This window comes from Columba livia, chromosome W (genome assembly GCF_036013475.1).
Source record: "Columba livia isolate bColLiv1 breed racing homer chromosome W, bColLiv1.pat.W.v2, whole genome shotgun sequence".
Lineage (NCBI taxonomy): Eukaryota > Metazoa > Chordata > Aves > Columbiformes > Columbidae > Columba > Columba livia.
In genome coordinates, this window is record NC_088641.1 from 8,106,677 (window position 1) to 8,122,723 (window position 16,047).

The 16,047-nt window shown below is 43.9% G+C and overlaps 1 protein-coding gene across 8 annotated transcripts in view; it reads left to right on the plus strand.

Moving 5' to 3' along the window:
• LOC135577087 (transportin-1-like) overlaps positions 1 to 16,047 on the plus strand; it is a 111,410-nt gene that overhangs the window by 60,339 nt on the left and 35,024 nt on the right. For all 8 annotated transcript variants that reach the window (XM_065044780.1, XM_065044783.1, XM_065044781.1 and 5 more), the window contains 2 exons: positions 1,509 to 1,615; positions 4,959 to 5,092. In XM_065044780.1, coding sequence (XP_064900852.1) covers positions 1,509 to 1,615; positions 4,959 to 5,092 — 241 coding nt within the window. The remainder of the gene's footprint in view (positions 1 to 1,508; positions 1,616 to 4,958; positions 5,093 to 16,047) is intronic.

Here is a 16,047-nt window from a genome sequence, read left to right on the forward strand (position 1 = left end):
AGCTTAGGAAAGCTTTTTTACATCACTTGTCACTTGGGAGATTACTAGTTGAGGCAAAATGGACTTATAGTTGGTCCTAGTTTATAAGCAGACTTCCCCATTCCTGTCACCTAATTGGTTGTTCCTGAGATTTCTGTATGTGCTGGAAATGGAATTAGTGACTCTTTGGGCTGTCCTATCTGTTTGCTGGATCTGAATCAGCCAACCCCTGCAGCTGATCACTGAATGACCTGCCATAGTGTGTAAGCTCTTAGTAGGTATCTCAGAATATGTCCTTAATGTTTTGCATAAACATAGTAAAGCTGTGAACACATAATTTACCATTAGGTTATAAGTTTCTTGAATGACAACTTCCCATGTTCATGCTTTTGTATCATAATAAAGAGGAGGTGACTTGAGGTAGATACTCTATGTTTACTGGAGGTCAAGATTTGTATAGTATTTAGTAAACTTAGAGCAGAAGCTGCCCTGCAGTGTTTGGGCATGATTATTTCCTGAACTGGAATCACTTTGTGCTTGACTTCTCATATCTAAGCCCTTGTCACCAAACTGTGGCAGATGCTCTCTATTAATCCCCGCCCTCCCCACTGACGAAAGGGAATAGGAAGAAAAGGGAGAGAGACTTACAAGTTGGAAAGTTAAAAATGCTTTACTAATAATACTAATAATGAGAGAAAATAATGCAAAATATACAAAACCAATATTGAATTTCCCCAGGGTACGGCAGCAGCAGCCTGCTGCTGTGGGAGCTGGCATCATGCCAGAGGCTGCAGGGCAGGCATCCAGAAGTTCTGGACTGGACGCAGCTGTAGACAGGAACTGGATTCAGGGATGCACAGACTGGAACCAGGATCAGGATTGCAGGCAGGAGAACAGGCAGGGTCCTCTTCAGATGCTGGCCATAGACAAAGAGAGCAAGACTCTTGTGATCTCCCAGTTTTATACAGTGTATGACATGGATGGCATGGAATAGCTAGTTGGTCAGTTTGGATCACTTGTTCTGTCCGCTCCTCCTTGCAGATACGCCCCTCTCACTTATGGGACGTACAAAATTTATCAGCAACTTTGGCTGCTATAGCAATAAGGATAAACCTGGGCCTCTTCTTTATACCACTGCTACACTTAGCTCAGTAAAACTGTAAATATCAGCCGTTATCAGCTCCAGAGCAGACACTGTCCAAAAAACATGCAGCCAACTTCAGGATAATGCAGTTACTTAGAAGAACATAGCTGAAAGGAAAATTCACTAACAGAGAATTGGTCTTGTTTTAACCTAAACCAGGACAGCCCTTCATAGTAGCAGGAAGGAACAACCTGCCTTTGCATTTCAAAGACTTGCAAATACCAATTGTAATTTAATGTACTTCCTTTTTTATGCTTGCCAGCTCTTAATAAAATGAGAAATTTCTTAACTGCTTAGATCTTTGAGAGGAGTAAAATGAGAAAAATTGGTGTGAAACCTGTGAAGATATGAGATCTTATTTCCTTTACTCCTCTGATTTACTTAGGCATTCTGATAACAACGATTGCTTCAAAAGGGGAATTACAGAATTGGCCTGAACTCTTACCAAAGCTTTGCAGCCTGTTGGATTCTGACGATTACAATACCTGTGAGGTAAGGAGACTTATTTTGAAATGGATTATCATCTAAATTTGATTATTTTTTTTGTTTCTCTTGTTTCTCTTCATAGATACTATATGTATGTATAGTATTTTGTGTGTGTATATGCATGTATATAATCTCTTCAGAGAACACTGGGTTAAATTTAATACTTTTTATTCTACGTGCATTCCATGTTCTTAGTGTTCATTCAAATAAATTTGTTTTCTCTGCATAAAAACAGAATAAGACTGTAGTCATAGCATCTCAGCTGAGAAGCATCCTAAAGTTACCACTTTGTGATGCCAAATCTTTTAGGCATCATCGAGTTGACCCTGAATTTTCTCCTACTTAAAAGTAGTGTTGTTAATTCTTCTTATGACTTAATCTGGAAATGTGATGTGAGGAGACTGAGGGGTGACCTCATTAATGTTTGTAAATATGTAAAGGGTGAGTGTCACGAGGATGGAGCCAGGCTCTTCTTGGTGACAACCAATTATAGGACAAGGGGCAATGGGTACAAACTGGAACACAGGAGGTTCCACTTAAATATGAGAAGAAACTTCTTCACAGTGAGGGTGACAGAACACTGGAACAGGCTGCCCAGGGAGGTTGTGGAGTCTCCTACATTCAAAACCTGCCTGGATGCCTTCCTGTGTAACCTCATCTGGGTGTTCCTGCTCTGGCAGGGTGATTGGACCAGATGATCTTTTGAGATCCCTTCCAATCCCTAACATTCTGTGATTCTGTGATCTGTCATTGCTATATCAGGCTAGTGTTAAATGAACATTTTTGTTCAGTGTTTATGAAGGAAAATAAATAACAGCTCAACTGGAAAAAAGTCTTGTCTCATTTTTAAAAAGTAAAAATCTGTGGTCACACAATTTTAATTGATGCTGTCTCCATAAGTGTGTGAAGCATTTTGTATAAAATAATCACAGAATCACAAAATAGTTGGGGTTGGAAGGGACATCTGGAGATCATCTAGTACAACCCACCTGCTAAAGGAGGTTCACCTAGAGTAGATTGCAGAGGAATGCATCAACGTGGGTTTTGAATGTCTCCAGAGAAGGAAACCCCACAACCTCTCTGGGCAGCCTGCTCCAGTGCTGTCACCCTCAAAGAAAAGAAGATTTTCCTGAAATTCAGATGGAACCGCCTATGCTTCAGTCTGTGCCCATTGCCCCTCATCCTATCGTTGGGCACCACTGAAAAGAGTCTGGTCCCATCCTCTTGACATCGTCCCTTGATATATTTATAAACATTGATGAGATCCCCTCTCAGCCTTCTCCAGGCTGAACAGACCCAGCTCTCTCAGTCTTTCCTCAAAAGAAACGTGCTCTAGACCCCTAATCATCTTTGTAGCCCACCTCTGGACTCTCTCCAGTAATTCCTTATCCTTCTTAAACTGGGAAGCCCAGAACTGGACACAGTACTCCAGATGCAGCCTCACCAGGACAGAGTAGAGGGGGAGGATAACCTCTCTCGATGTGCTGGTCACACTCTTTTTAATGGACCCCAGGATACCATTGGCCTTCTTGGCCACAAGGGCACATTGTTGACTCACTGTCAACCTGTCATTGACCAGAACTCCCAAGTCCTTCTCTGCAGTGCTGCTTTCCAGCAGGTCAATCCCTAACCTGTACTCTGGTGCCTGGGGTTATTCCTCCCCAGGTGCAGGACCCTACACTTGCCCTTGTTGAATTTTGTCAGATTCTTCTCTGCCCAGTCCTCCAGTGTGTCCAGGTCTATGACTGTTCTTAAAACTTTCTGGGGATTCTAGTCTAGGCAGGACACTGACCCCTGGGGAACCCCACTAACTACAGACTTCCAACCAGACTTTGCACCATTGATCACAACCCTCTGAGCTCTGCCATCCAGACAGTTCATGATCCATCTCACTGTGTATTCATCCAGCCTGCACTTCCTGAGCTTTCCTATGAGGATGTTGTGAGAGACAGTGTCAAAAGCCTTGCTGAAGTCAAGGTAGACAACATCTACTGCTCTTCCCTCATCTACCCAACCAGTCTTACTGTCATAGAAGGCTGTCAGGTTGGTCAAACATGATTTGCCTTTGGTGAATCCATGCTGACTACTCCTGATAATCTTCTTTTCCTCCACATGCTTGGAGATGATGTCCAGAATGAGCTGTTCAGTCACCTTTCCAGGGATGAAGGTGAGGCTGACTGGCCTGTAGTTTCCTGGGTCGTCCTTCTTGCCCTTTTTGAAGACTGGAGTGACAGTGGCTTTCCTCCAGTCCTCAGGCACCTCTCCTGTTCTCCAGGACCTTTCAAAGATGATGGAGAGTGGCTCTGCAATAACATCTGCCAACTCTCTTAGCACATCCCATTGGGGCCCATGGATTTGTGGATGTCCAGTTTGTGTAACAAGTTCTTACCTGATCTTCCTCAAGCAAGGGAAAGTCTTCCTTTTGCTAGACTTTCTCTTCTTTCTCTAGGGTCTGGAATACATGAGGGCCAGTTTTAGCAGTAAAGAAGGAAGCTAAGAAGGCATTCAGTAAATCTGCCTTCTCTGTATCATCTGTCACCAGGGCATCCTCCTTATTCAACAGCAGACCTACATTTTCCCTAACCTTCCTTTTGCTGATGATATACTTGAAGAAGCCCTTCTTGTTATCTTTGACATCCCTAGCCAGATTTACTTCCAAGTGGAGCTTAGCCTTCCTCACTGCATCCCTGCATACTCTAACAGCCTCCTTGTATTCCTCCCAGGTAGTCTGTCCCTTTTTCCACATTACATAAACATCTTTCTTCCACCTGGGTTTGACTGGAGTTCCTTATTTCCATGCTGGCCTCTTACTTCCTTAGAGATATGACAGTGGTCCAAGATGTCATGCTGCTATATAGTGTTTTAGTGCTGCTTTCTTAAGAAAAAAAAAACTTGAAAATGAAACTCATATTTACCATCATGTCCAGAGTTCTGTTTTGCCCTATAACAAACCATGAAAGGAAATAAAGTTGTATATAAAATTAAATTGGATGCTTCTGCAACTTGTCATTTGTTTTTAAAATAAGATCTTGCTTATAAGCTTTTTTAAAAATATGATTGAATAAATGAGCATTGAATGCTGAAGTTAAAATTACCACTTATCTATTAGAGATTCGTTCAGCTTGAGAGCTTAGAGATGACAGTATAAAGTGCTTAAATAAAAAGCCTTTAAGGATGTTTTAACTCCATATTTAGTTAGCTACATTTACTTTGTTAATTAGCTACATTTACCGTGGTGTTGTGCTAAAAATTACTTGTTCTGTACAAAACTTAAAATGTTGCTTTATTCAAATGTAAAAAAAACAGACTGATTGATTGTTTGATTGATTTATTTATTTTTGAAAAACAGGGTGCATTTGGTGCTCTTCAGAAGATATGTGAAGATTCTGCTGAAATTTTAGATAGCGATGTATTGGACCGACCACTCAATATTATGATACCTAAATTCTTGCAGTTCTTCAAGCACAGCAGTCCAAAGATAAGGTAGGTTTAGGTGTTGTACTGAAGTTACCTGTTAAAAACTTATTTACATGAGCAGTGAGGTTGATGTTTTGTAGATCTGTTTAAAACATACTTACTTGCGTGGGCAAAAAATCATGGACTCCATACAATCCAATATGAATTCAAGCGAAGCCATTTATTACAGAAACAAGCCTCCTTATATATGCAGTTATTTCCTCATCACACGTTCACGCTCCAAGCATGCGTTAGCTGATTGGATATTGTCCATGTTCACGAGCTGTCCACGCGCCTGAGTCTCACTGCTAATAGGTCTGTTGATTTACGTCTTGTTGAGGCCCTGTTATTGTAGAACTGCCTCACTCCCACAGCAGGTCCTGTTTTCAGCTTTCGAGGTGGCCTTGAAATTCCTTTCGCTAGTTCAAAAATAAATCTCCATCTAATAGAAACCCATCCACACATTAGCTTCAAGAAAATCCCTCAAATCTCCCACAATTCCCCCTTTTTGATTTTGAACCAGCCAGGCCTTGTTTACAACACGCTGAATCATCTTTGAAATACGCTGCAGCGTACAACATATGATTAACAACAATGATTACAGTTACATATAATGTAGCTAAGCCTTACATAATAAGATCAAACAACTACCCACGTATTTCCAAGCTTTTAAACCGTTTGTCAAACCTTAATTCTACTATGACAGTCTTATTAACGTGCTGTTTTAGTTTGTCTAAAGTACTATGAATAGATTCAGAAGGATCAGACAAGTTAATGCAACACATTCTCTCAAATTCTTCACAACCACGACCTAGTGTTAAAAGTAAAAGATCTATAACTGTGCAATTTTGTAGAGTAGTATGCCTAATACCATCAACGTCTACTATTAATTGAGTTAGTATCTCAGAAGTTAGATTAGCCTGTTTAAAACACCAATAGCTTAACTTTGATATGTCTCCTAAAGCTTTACCAGCTGCTAGACTAGGGAGAAAGAGTGCAGTAGATAGTATGGTAGGAATGTCTCATAATTTTACCTCATTTTTGCACTGACTATCTAAGTGTAATATCGCCCTTTTGGCTCTCCTGCTGTTTGCTCGAATTACCATTCTCCACAGAAGGTACACCACCTGCTTGCTAATAGGCTTCTAGACCACCAGGTCTGTGAGCATCCATAACACTGAATTAGGATCCATGGTTTACATCTGAAACAGTCCTCACAACTTATCTCCCTCCTGTCCGTCTGCATCCGTTGAATCTTTGTTGTCTTTATTCATCCATGGCTTGACCCATTTAGCGGGAATCCACTTCGATCCTTGGCCTGTAATGACACAAGCATAGCCTTTTCCCCAGGTTATCAATTGATGTGGCCTTTTCCATTGACCATTAACTAGTGATTTGACCATAACTAATGTAGGTTCTTTCTGATTTAGCATGTTTTTGGGTCATACTTGCAAAGTGTTTCATCACAGGGCAAATTTGGGCTGCACCACTTAGATATAAGTGATTCATCACATACAATGCTTTTGACAACTGGTTTTGTGGTGTTTTCCCTACTTCTCCCCCCTTTTTGTTAAAAAAAAAAAAAACAACAAACAAACAAAAAAGCCCCAACAACCACAACAACAAAACAACAAAAAAACCCAACAAAACAAAACAAAACAAACAAACAAACAAACAAAAAAACCAAAACAAACCAGTTTGGAATCAGATACTTGCGTTGGACCTTGACTATGTACTCAAAATCACAAATCAAATTTAGAGGTTCCTCCTTAAAAAGCTCAAAGTAATGTAAAGCTACGCCAAGTTCTGCTAATTGGGTTGAACCTTCAATAATTTTTACAGAATGATGCCAATTGTTATCTTCACACCAGACCACTACAGCTTTATGAGACTTCCCAGAACCATCAACAAAAACTGTGCAAGTATGTAGGATCAGACCAGATACAAGTATGGTCTGTGACCTGATGTTAAAGACTTGCAGGTTCTGCAGCAATTTACATTTATGCATGCCAAAAGCTGTGCTGTTAAGAAAACCAGCTAGTGCAATTTACAAGGACATAGATTGTAAATAAAAAAATCAAAATTAAATATCACAAATGGTACATACATGACAAAAGGATCATGGCCTATTAAGACTTAAATTAATTCCCCGCATTTCTTGATCAGAGTAACAATCCGTATATCAGTCTGTTCGCATTCTCATCATACTGTCCCACAATAGCCACAGGTTGTTTCTATGTTGTAGCTATAAACAGACAAATCTGCAAGTCCAATCGAATGCAGTCAGCCTGTAAGGTTGTCATAAATTTATTCCTCAAAGTTTCTAACTCCATTTTGGCTGTCGTATTTCTTGGATATTGTTTTCCCTTACCAGATTGAAGTCCTGTTTCAGTTCTATCAGTGTAGTGTTTGCTTTATCGAAACATTGGCTGTTCATACTAGTGGAAATACAGCATTCCAAATTTCCTTGGAGATTTCTCACTTGCAGCAAGCAGATTTGCACCATCCAAGCAGCTTCTTGTAGGACATGCAACTAAACAGAATTCTCAGAAAACGTTATTTGAGCTTACAATTTACTTAACAAATCCTGACCCAAGAGAGGTATAGGGCTTTCTGGCAAATACAAGAATTCATATGGTAAAACTTTGTTCCAAATTTGGCATTCCATTGGTCTCACAAAAAGGCCTTTCTTTAATTCTCTCCAATGGCCTCAAAAGCTAGCACAGTGAATTTACTAAGAAGTCTTTTACAACTAGTTACCACAGAATAAGTCTATTAAAAAAAAAATTTGGTTTAATTTCCCAGCTTCATTAGAACTATGGATCCACTGGCAATGCCTTTAAATTTCAACCCTCAGACTCCTTCATGCAGTATTACAGTTCTCTAGCAGTAACATTGCTGGGGGGAGGGAATAAAACCTCCCTCTCGCCCCCATCTGAGATGGCAGGATCTCCAGCCCAGCATGAAAACAAATCAGTTCGAACTCCACATCAAACCAGTCTGGCTCCACTCCACACCCAAATTAGTACCAGTCTGACCCAGAGAAGCACTGAGCACTCTGACCCCCTAAAGATGACCAGTGTGAAAAGACTGACTTCGGCAAGGAGGTAAAACGATGAGCTCTCTCCCCAGATGTGCCAACACCTAGGAAACAAGACTGAAGCAAAAAGAAACAGCACCAACAACCCCTGATTCAAAGCTGAGAAGCAACGCAGTGCCACAACAAGGATGGATGATAACACTTCAGGGAAAAAAAATAAAAGACAGAGCGGGGGGAGTAAAGCCCTCCTTTCTCTGCTTAGCAGAGGGCAACCAGGTTTTTCCTTTTTCTTTTTTTTTTTTTTCTTTCTCTTCTTGCTGCAGTTCAGATTTAGCCAAGGCCATGCAGGTGGCATAATTGCTGGTACGAAGTGGGAGGCTCTGGCAAACTCCTCAGTTACAATGAGCTGAGTTTATCTTGCAGCTTGACACAGGCCTGGGATATTTTGCTTTTTTGTTTTCCCATTTAATTCCAACCATAATACACTTTATACGCAATTCCAATTAGCTCAACAGTCGTTACATTCCTCGGTCCCATTTGCCTTTTACAATTTACAGATGTCAAAAAACAGTATATTGAACATCAATCCATTATTCCATTTTCCTCGATCCAAATCAGTTCATATTCTAGCAACTTTTAAATACAACCTCATACAATACCAAGTTCACATCCATCATAGCATTTAGGTGTTTTGTTTCTGTTTTTTGTTTTGTTTTGTTTGGTTTTTGTTTTTGTTTTTTCTTTTCAATGCGAATCAGAATTGAACAATTTAAATTCTTTTCTGGTCTCAAAATTAGCAAATTAACTTACAGTACCATACTTCACCCATTATTTTCCAAAGTTCTGCAGAACAACATTAATTACAATACAGCATTAAACCCCAGAATTCCAAATTTAAGTCACATTTGAGTACAGTATCGTTTGCATTGCACCTTTGAACCGCTTACTGCTCAGCCTGGTGGAGGCACCGCTGGGTCTCACTGACAAAACAGGTCAGTGCGCGCTGGAGCCCAATCGGCACCTCCCCCCCCGCCACCGCAGCAAGCTGGACTGGGCAAGGCTTTTATTAGTGTCTCATCTGGTACTCTACAACTGTTATCCCAAAACCAGGATTCTTTAATTGGTGTGCATACAAAAGAGCCAAATCCAGCACATGGAGATGAGACACAGCCTATCACAGTCAGCTGATCGGAGCCAGCCCAGCGAGAGCCGGAGCCGGCGGGGTTCAGCCGACCACGAGTTTCAGCCGAGATTAGGAAGCTCAGAGGGAAACGTACAGGGACAGCGTGATTCCCGGCGAGTCCCGATCCCTGCAGCCCCGGCAGCCATTGCGAGAGAGCGGCTGACATGGCAGGGGGCGTTCCCACGGTGACGGTGATCACACCCCCTCCCCTTGCCTTGAAAAATCCTTTGGGAGGGCAGCGACTAGTCACTGCCCACCAGGTGTAGGGAGGAGCAACCAGCTTGTGTAGCGGGTGAGTCCCACCCACACTGTGCTGCAGCAGCGGGTCTGGTAGCTTGTGCAGCAGGGTGCAGAGAGCACTTGTCACTTGTCAGCCCCTCTAACTTATTGCCAGCATCCCAGACTGCTGACGACCATGGTCGCCTCCAGGAGGAGAGCTTGTCTCAAACAGACTGTGGCTACACAGACTGAGGAGGTTCTGTCCCGAATGGTGGCTGTTCAGGTCTCCGGCTGCAGGGAGTGCCAGAGCCTGCTGCTGCCGGGGGAGGGAGGCCAGCACTCCACCTGTGTGAGGTGTGAGCAGGTGCAAGATCTGCTTGACATGGTTGTGAAACTTAAGGAGGAGGTTGAGACGCTGAGGACCATCAGGGAGTGCGAAAGAGAGATCGACTGGTGGAGTAACAACCTGATGTGCCAGTCGGAAAGGTCCCAGGGAGGTACCCCCCAAAAGGAGATGGACCTCCTGCCCTCTGGGACAGAGGCGGAAGTCCTGAGACGGCCCCACCCTTGTTGCTGTCAGGCAGAGGTAGGGGACCTAAAAGACTACGAGGGTTGGAAGCGTATTCCGGTTCGGCGTCACGGGCAGCCCCCCTCCCTGCCTGCTTTGTCTCCCCAGGTGCCCCTCCGTAATAGGTTTGAGGCCCTGGATCTTGAAGAAGAGGTAGTTGAGGAGGTGGTGCCAAGCCTGCCTACAAGATCACATAGGAAGAGGCGGTTGACTTCACAACTTAAGACTGCCTCTGATAAGAAAGAGAGAAGGGTGCTTGTAATAGGAAATTCCCTTCTGAAAGGAACAGAGGGCCCAATATGCAGAGTTGACCCTCATCTTAGGGAAGTTTGTAGTCTACCTGGAGCCCGGATCAAGGATATTGCTAGAGAGCTCCCCAAACTGGTGCACCCGACAGACTACTACCCGCTGCTGGTCTTCCAGACAGATGGGGAGGAAGCTGCTTCCTGTAGTCTGAGGGGAATGAAGAACGATTTCAAGGTCTTGGGAAGGATGGTGAAAGACTCAGGGGCTCAAGTGATCTTCTCTTCACTCCTTCCATCTTCAAGTAACGATGTGGGATGCAATAGGAAAATTCAGTCTCTAAATGGTTGGCTCCAAGGCTGGTGCTACAGGCAGGGCTTTGGATTTTTTGATAATGGTTGGTTTTATAAGACACCAGTCCGGACAGTGTCACGTGGGAAAGGTTTATCTCGCAGGGACAAAAGGATGCTGGGGCAGGAATTAGCTGGGCTCATTTGGAGAGCTTTAAACTAGGCTCGAAGGGGGATGGGGTTGTAGCTGGGCTTGTCCCAGTGGGGCAGCATTCTAAAACTGATGAGGACCAGGTGGCCTCCTATGCCCCTAGGGAGAAATTGGTGTGCTCTGCTCGCTCCCTGAAATGCCTGTACACCAATGCGCGCAGCATGGGGAATAAGCAGGAGGAGTTAGAATCCTATGTTTGGTTGGGAGATTATGATCTGGTGGCAATTACAGAGACATGGTGGGACAGTTCACATGATTGGAATGTGGTCATGGATGGCTATGCCCTTTTCAGGAAAGACAGGCCAGCCAGGCGTGGTGGTGGAGTTGCTCTCTATGTGAGAGAGCAACTACAATGTACTAAATTCTGCCCAGGAGTGGATGACGAGCGAGTTGAGAGTGTATGGGTCAGGATCAAGGGGCAGGCTGGCAGGGGTGACACTGTTGTGGGCGTCTGTTACAGGCCACCAGATCAGGCTGAGGAAGTTGATGAGGCCTTCTATGGGCAGTTGAGAGTGGCCTCACAGTCACAGGCCCTGGTTATTGTGGGTTATTTTAACTTCCCTGATGTTTGCTGGAAGGACCATTCAGCCAGCCAGCCACAGTCCAGGAGGTTCCTCCAGTGCATTGATGATAACTTCCTCATGCAGATGGTGGAGGAGTTGACTAGGAGAGGTGCACTGCTGGATCTCATCCTCACTAACAAGGAGGGTCTGGTTGAAGTAGTAAAGGTTGAGGGCTGCCTGAGTTCAGCTGTGGAGTTCAGCATCTTGTGTGGCAGGAACAGAATAGCAAGTAGAATTGCAACCCTGGACTTCAGCAGGGCTAACTTTGGCCTTTTCAAGCAATTGCTGGGGGAAATCCCATGGGCAAGACTGCTTGAAGGAAAAGGGGCCCAAGATAGCTGGATTGCATTCAGAGATTGCTTCTTCCACGCTCAGGATCAGAGCATCCCCACACATAGGAAGTCAAGGAAGGGAGCCAGGAGGCCTGCGTGGTTGAATAGGGATCTGTTGGATATGCTCAAGCAGAAGAGGAGAGTTTACAGGTCATGGAAGCAGGGGCTGGCCACTTGGGAAGAATATAAGGCTGCTGTAAGAGGATGTAGGAAGGCAGCTAGGATAGCCAAGGCCTCCTTAGAATTACAGCTGGCGAGAGGAGTCAAGGACAGCAAAAAGAACTTTTTCAAATACATAGCAGATAAAACTAATACCAGAGGCAATGTAGGCCCAATGATGAATGGGGTGGGTGCCCTGGTGGCAGAAGATACAGAGAAGGCAGAATTACTGAATGCCTTCTTTGTCTCTGTCTACTCTGCCGGAGGCTGTCCTGGGGAGCCCTGTACCCCTGAGACCCCGGATGAAGCCAGGTCAATGGAGGAGTTTGCTTTAGTCGATGAGGACTGGGTTAGGGAGCAATTAAATAGTCTGGACATCCATAAATCCATGGGTCTAGATGGGATGCATCCGCGGGTGCTGAGGGAGCTGGCTGAAGTAATTGCTGGACCGCTCTCCAACATCTTTGCCAAGTCTTGGGAAACGGGGGAGGTGCCCAAGGATTGGAGGAAAGCAAATGTCACTTCAGTCTTCAAAAAGGGCAAGAAGGAGGACCCGGGTAATTATAGACCGGTCAGCCTCACCTCTGTCCCTGGGAAAGTAATGGAACAGCTTATCCTTGGTGCCATCTCAAGGCATATCAAGGATGAGAGGGTTATTAGGGGCAGTCAGCATGTCTTTACCAAGGGTAAGTCATGCTTGACCAACCTCATAGCCTTTTATGAGAATGTAACAAGGTGGATGGATGATGGCAGAGCGCTGGATGTGGTCTACCTTGACTTCAGTAAAGCCTTTGACACAGTCTCCCACAGCATCCTCACAGTTAAGCTGAGGAGGTGTGGTCTAGAGAATAGAGTAGTGAGGTGGGTTGCAAACTGGCTTAAGGAGAGAAGCCAGAGAGTGGTAGTCAATGGTGCGGAGTCTAGTTGGAGGCCAGTATCTAGTGGAGTGCCTCAGGAGTCAGTACTGGGGCCAATATTATTCAATATATTAATTAACGATTTGGACGAGGGAATTGAGTGTACTATCAGCAAGTTTGCTGATGACACTAAGCTGGGAGGAGTGGCTGACACGCCAGAAGGCTGTGCTGCCATCCAGCGGGACCTGGACAGGCTGGAGAGCTGGGCGGGGAATAACCTAATGAAATTTAACAAGGGCAAGTGTAGAGTCCTGCATCTGGGCAGGAACAACCCCAGGTTTCAGTATAGGTTGGGAAATTACATATTAGAGAGCAGTGTAGGGGAAAGGGACCTGGGGGTCCTGGTGGACAGCAGGATGACCATGAGCCAGCACTGTGCCCTTGTGGCCAGGAAGGCCAATGGCATCCTGGGGTGTATTACAAGGGGGGTGGTTAGTAGATCGAAAGAGGTCCTCCTTCCCCTCTACTCCGCCCTGGTGAGACCACATCTGGAATATTGTGTCCAGTTCTGGGCCCATCAGTTCAAGAAGGACAGGGAACTGCTGGAGAGGGTCCAGCGTAGGGCAACGAAGATGATTAAGGGAGTGGAGAACCTCCCTTATGAAGAAAGGCTGAGGGAGCTGGGTCTCTTTAGTTTGGAGAAGAGAAGACTAAGGGGGGACCTTATTAATGTTTATAAATATATAAAGGGTGAGTGCCATGAGGATGGAGCCAGGCTCTTCTCGGTGGCAGACAATTATAGGACAAGGGGTAATGGGATCAAGCTGGAACACAAGAGGTTCCGCTTAAATTTGAGAAAAAACTTCTTCTCAGTAAGGGTGACCGAGCACTGGAACAGGCTGCCCAGGGGGGTTGTGGAGTCTCCTTCTCTGGAGACATTCAAAACCCGCCTGGACATGTTCCTGTGCGACCTCACCTAGGCGTTCCTGCTCCAGCAGGGGGATTGGACTAGATGATCTTTTGAGGTCCCTTCCAATCCCAAACATACTGTGATACTGTTATACAGAGTTGCACATGTCTGGATGTTGCAATAAAGCTAGCATGCTAGAAAGAAAAGTAACAGCTATTACACACAAAATCTTATCATCACATTCATGCAGTAAGGAACTAAATTACTCATGATCTTCTGTATTATCAGAAAACGCACGTTTTGAGTCGACGGATTCTCATGATTTAGTAGTCTTTGAACTTACTGTACCATATAACAGACAAAGACCTATTAAACTGTAATATTCTTAAACAGATACCTACAAAGAAAAGAGGTTAATGAGGAAGGCATCTTGCAGACTTCAGCAAGTTTTCTATGACCTGTGTGATATCAGTTAATTCTCAGCTTGTTGAAGTTCAAACCGTTCCGCCTGTAAAATTGTCTGAAATGATTTAATGATCTCTTGTAGAGATTTATTTTGTCCTGCTCTTCTCACCTTAAAAACAACATTAATTGCAACAAGGTGTTATACTTCAAGATTCTATTCTCCGGACACTTTTCCCAATCATTTAACTTATACAGCAGCCACCATTAATTACAGTATTTCACAAGATCTACCTTCCTCATATTTCCGAGTGCTTTCCTCTGTTTTAAAACACCTCCCAATACCGATTTCTTAGGAACACGACTGAAAACAGTCATTCCTGACCCCATCTCATAAGTAAAAACCATGAGAAGAGGGAGGGAGGGGGGGACGCACAGGGCTGCTTGCAGCATGAGTGAGAAAAGTGGGGAGAAGGTTTTACGGCGCACTTAAAAACAACTAGTAAAACGATTAACTCACATTCCTGACAAGCTGCTTGATTTTCAGAGACGCAATACACAGAAGCACGTAATATGTACTGTAAAACTCACAGATAACACGTTGATAGCAAACATTAGCATTCTCTACTGCTCATTTCAACACCAGTGCTACCTTAACTTCTAAGTTTTCAACCTGCTTATTGATGGCCTTTTGAAGATGGTCAATAAATGGCATGTAATTCTCACTGGGACCCTGAAAGTAGTTATAAAAGATTTGGCTGCTTTGTTGGTTTCAGGCACCTTTATCATAGCTTGATATGCAAGGTCTGTTGACTGCCTTAGGATTTCAGAAACTAATAGTGCCTGTAATTGTGGTGTGCCAATTAGTGTCTGTTCCAAGAATTGTGGGATACCTGCCCCTTTCAACGAGTCCCCATCATTCTGTCTTAAATGATCTATAGCTGTTACATTACATAGGTCTAATTTTGCTTGAGTCTTTCATGGTTTTTATCTGATCTCAGGGCAACACGTACACATACTCTTTCCTTTTAATTTTTCAAAAAAAAAATGCTGCAAAACCTCGTCTTCATACAAGTCATCAGATAATGCGGACTTGAATGGTGCTGGAGAATCTTTAGTAACAGGGGGCTTCGGAACAGTGCACATTCTCGCCAATACTTTCTAGCATCATAATTATTCATATAACCTGAGTCCCCAGGAGCACCCCCTTTCTCATCACGATCAGCATGACTGTATTGCCGACTGCTGGCTTCACTCGCTATTAGCTGATCTAATCTGTCACACAGTTCTGTTGTCCAGTTCTTATCCAGTGACTCCTGCTCTCTCATGGAAGTTGGAGGGTTAAAAGGCGGTAAAGGCAGATACAAATTGGTAAAAGGACTGACAGTACACTTGTTTACGACTTTAGCATTCTCAGCTTTCACAGGTTCTTTGGGCAAATCGTCTGACTCCAATCCTCTGGACTTGTTGTTCTCATCAGTGTTGGGCAATGGCGTCGGAGGACACCCACTCGGCATTTTTCCTCCTTCTGCCCTGGACTGCTGTACCATCGTGGGTGCCGAAGGCACAGCAGGGGATGGAATAGGGAGGGTATCAAAGACATGAACCGGGTAAACTTCACAGCGACTTTCAGGATACTTATCAGGCTGCAACGCTGCAAAAATTCTGGCAGCAGCAGACCATTCAGCATTAAGATCTATTAATGTGGTAATTATAAGCTTCCATGTAGTTGTTAATGATTTAGCTTCTTTATCTCCATTGCTGACCTTATCCCATAATTTTTGCCCTATATTGTCCCAAAGTTCAAGTTTAAGTTTTGAGTCACTAATGCTCATAACAGTCTTTTCAGGTTTTAATTGCTTCACTGTAGTAATTATCAGTTTCCAGGCAGTTACAAGGTCGAGAATATCTTTTTCACTGCGACTGATTGCCTTCCACAACACAGTTTCAGCTTTTTCCCAAGTCTGCATTTGAAAAGCTCCTGATGGATCGGCAGGAAACCCAT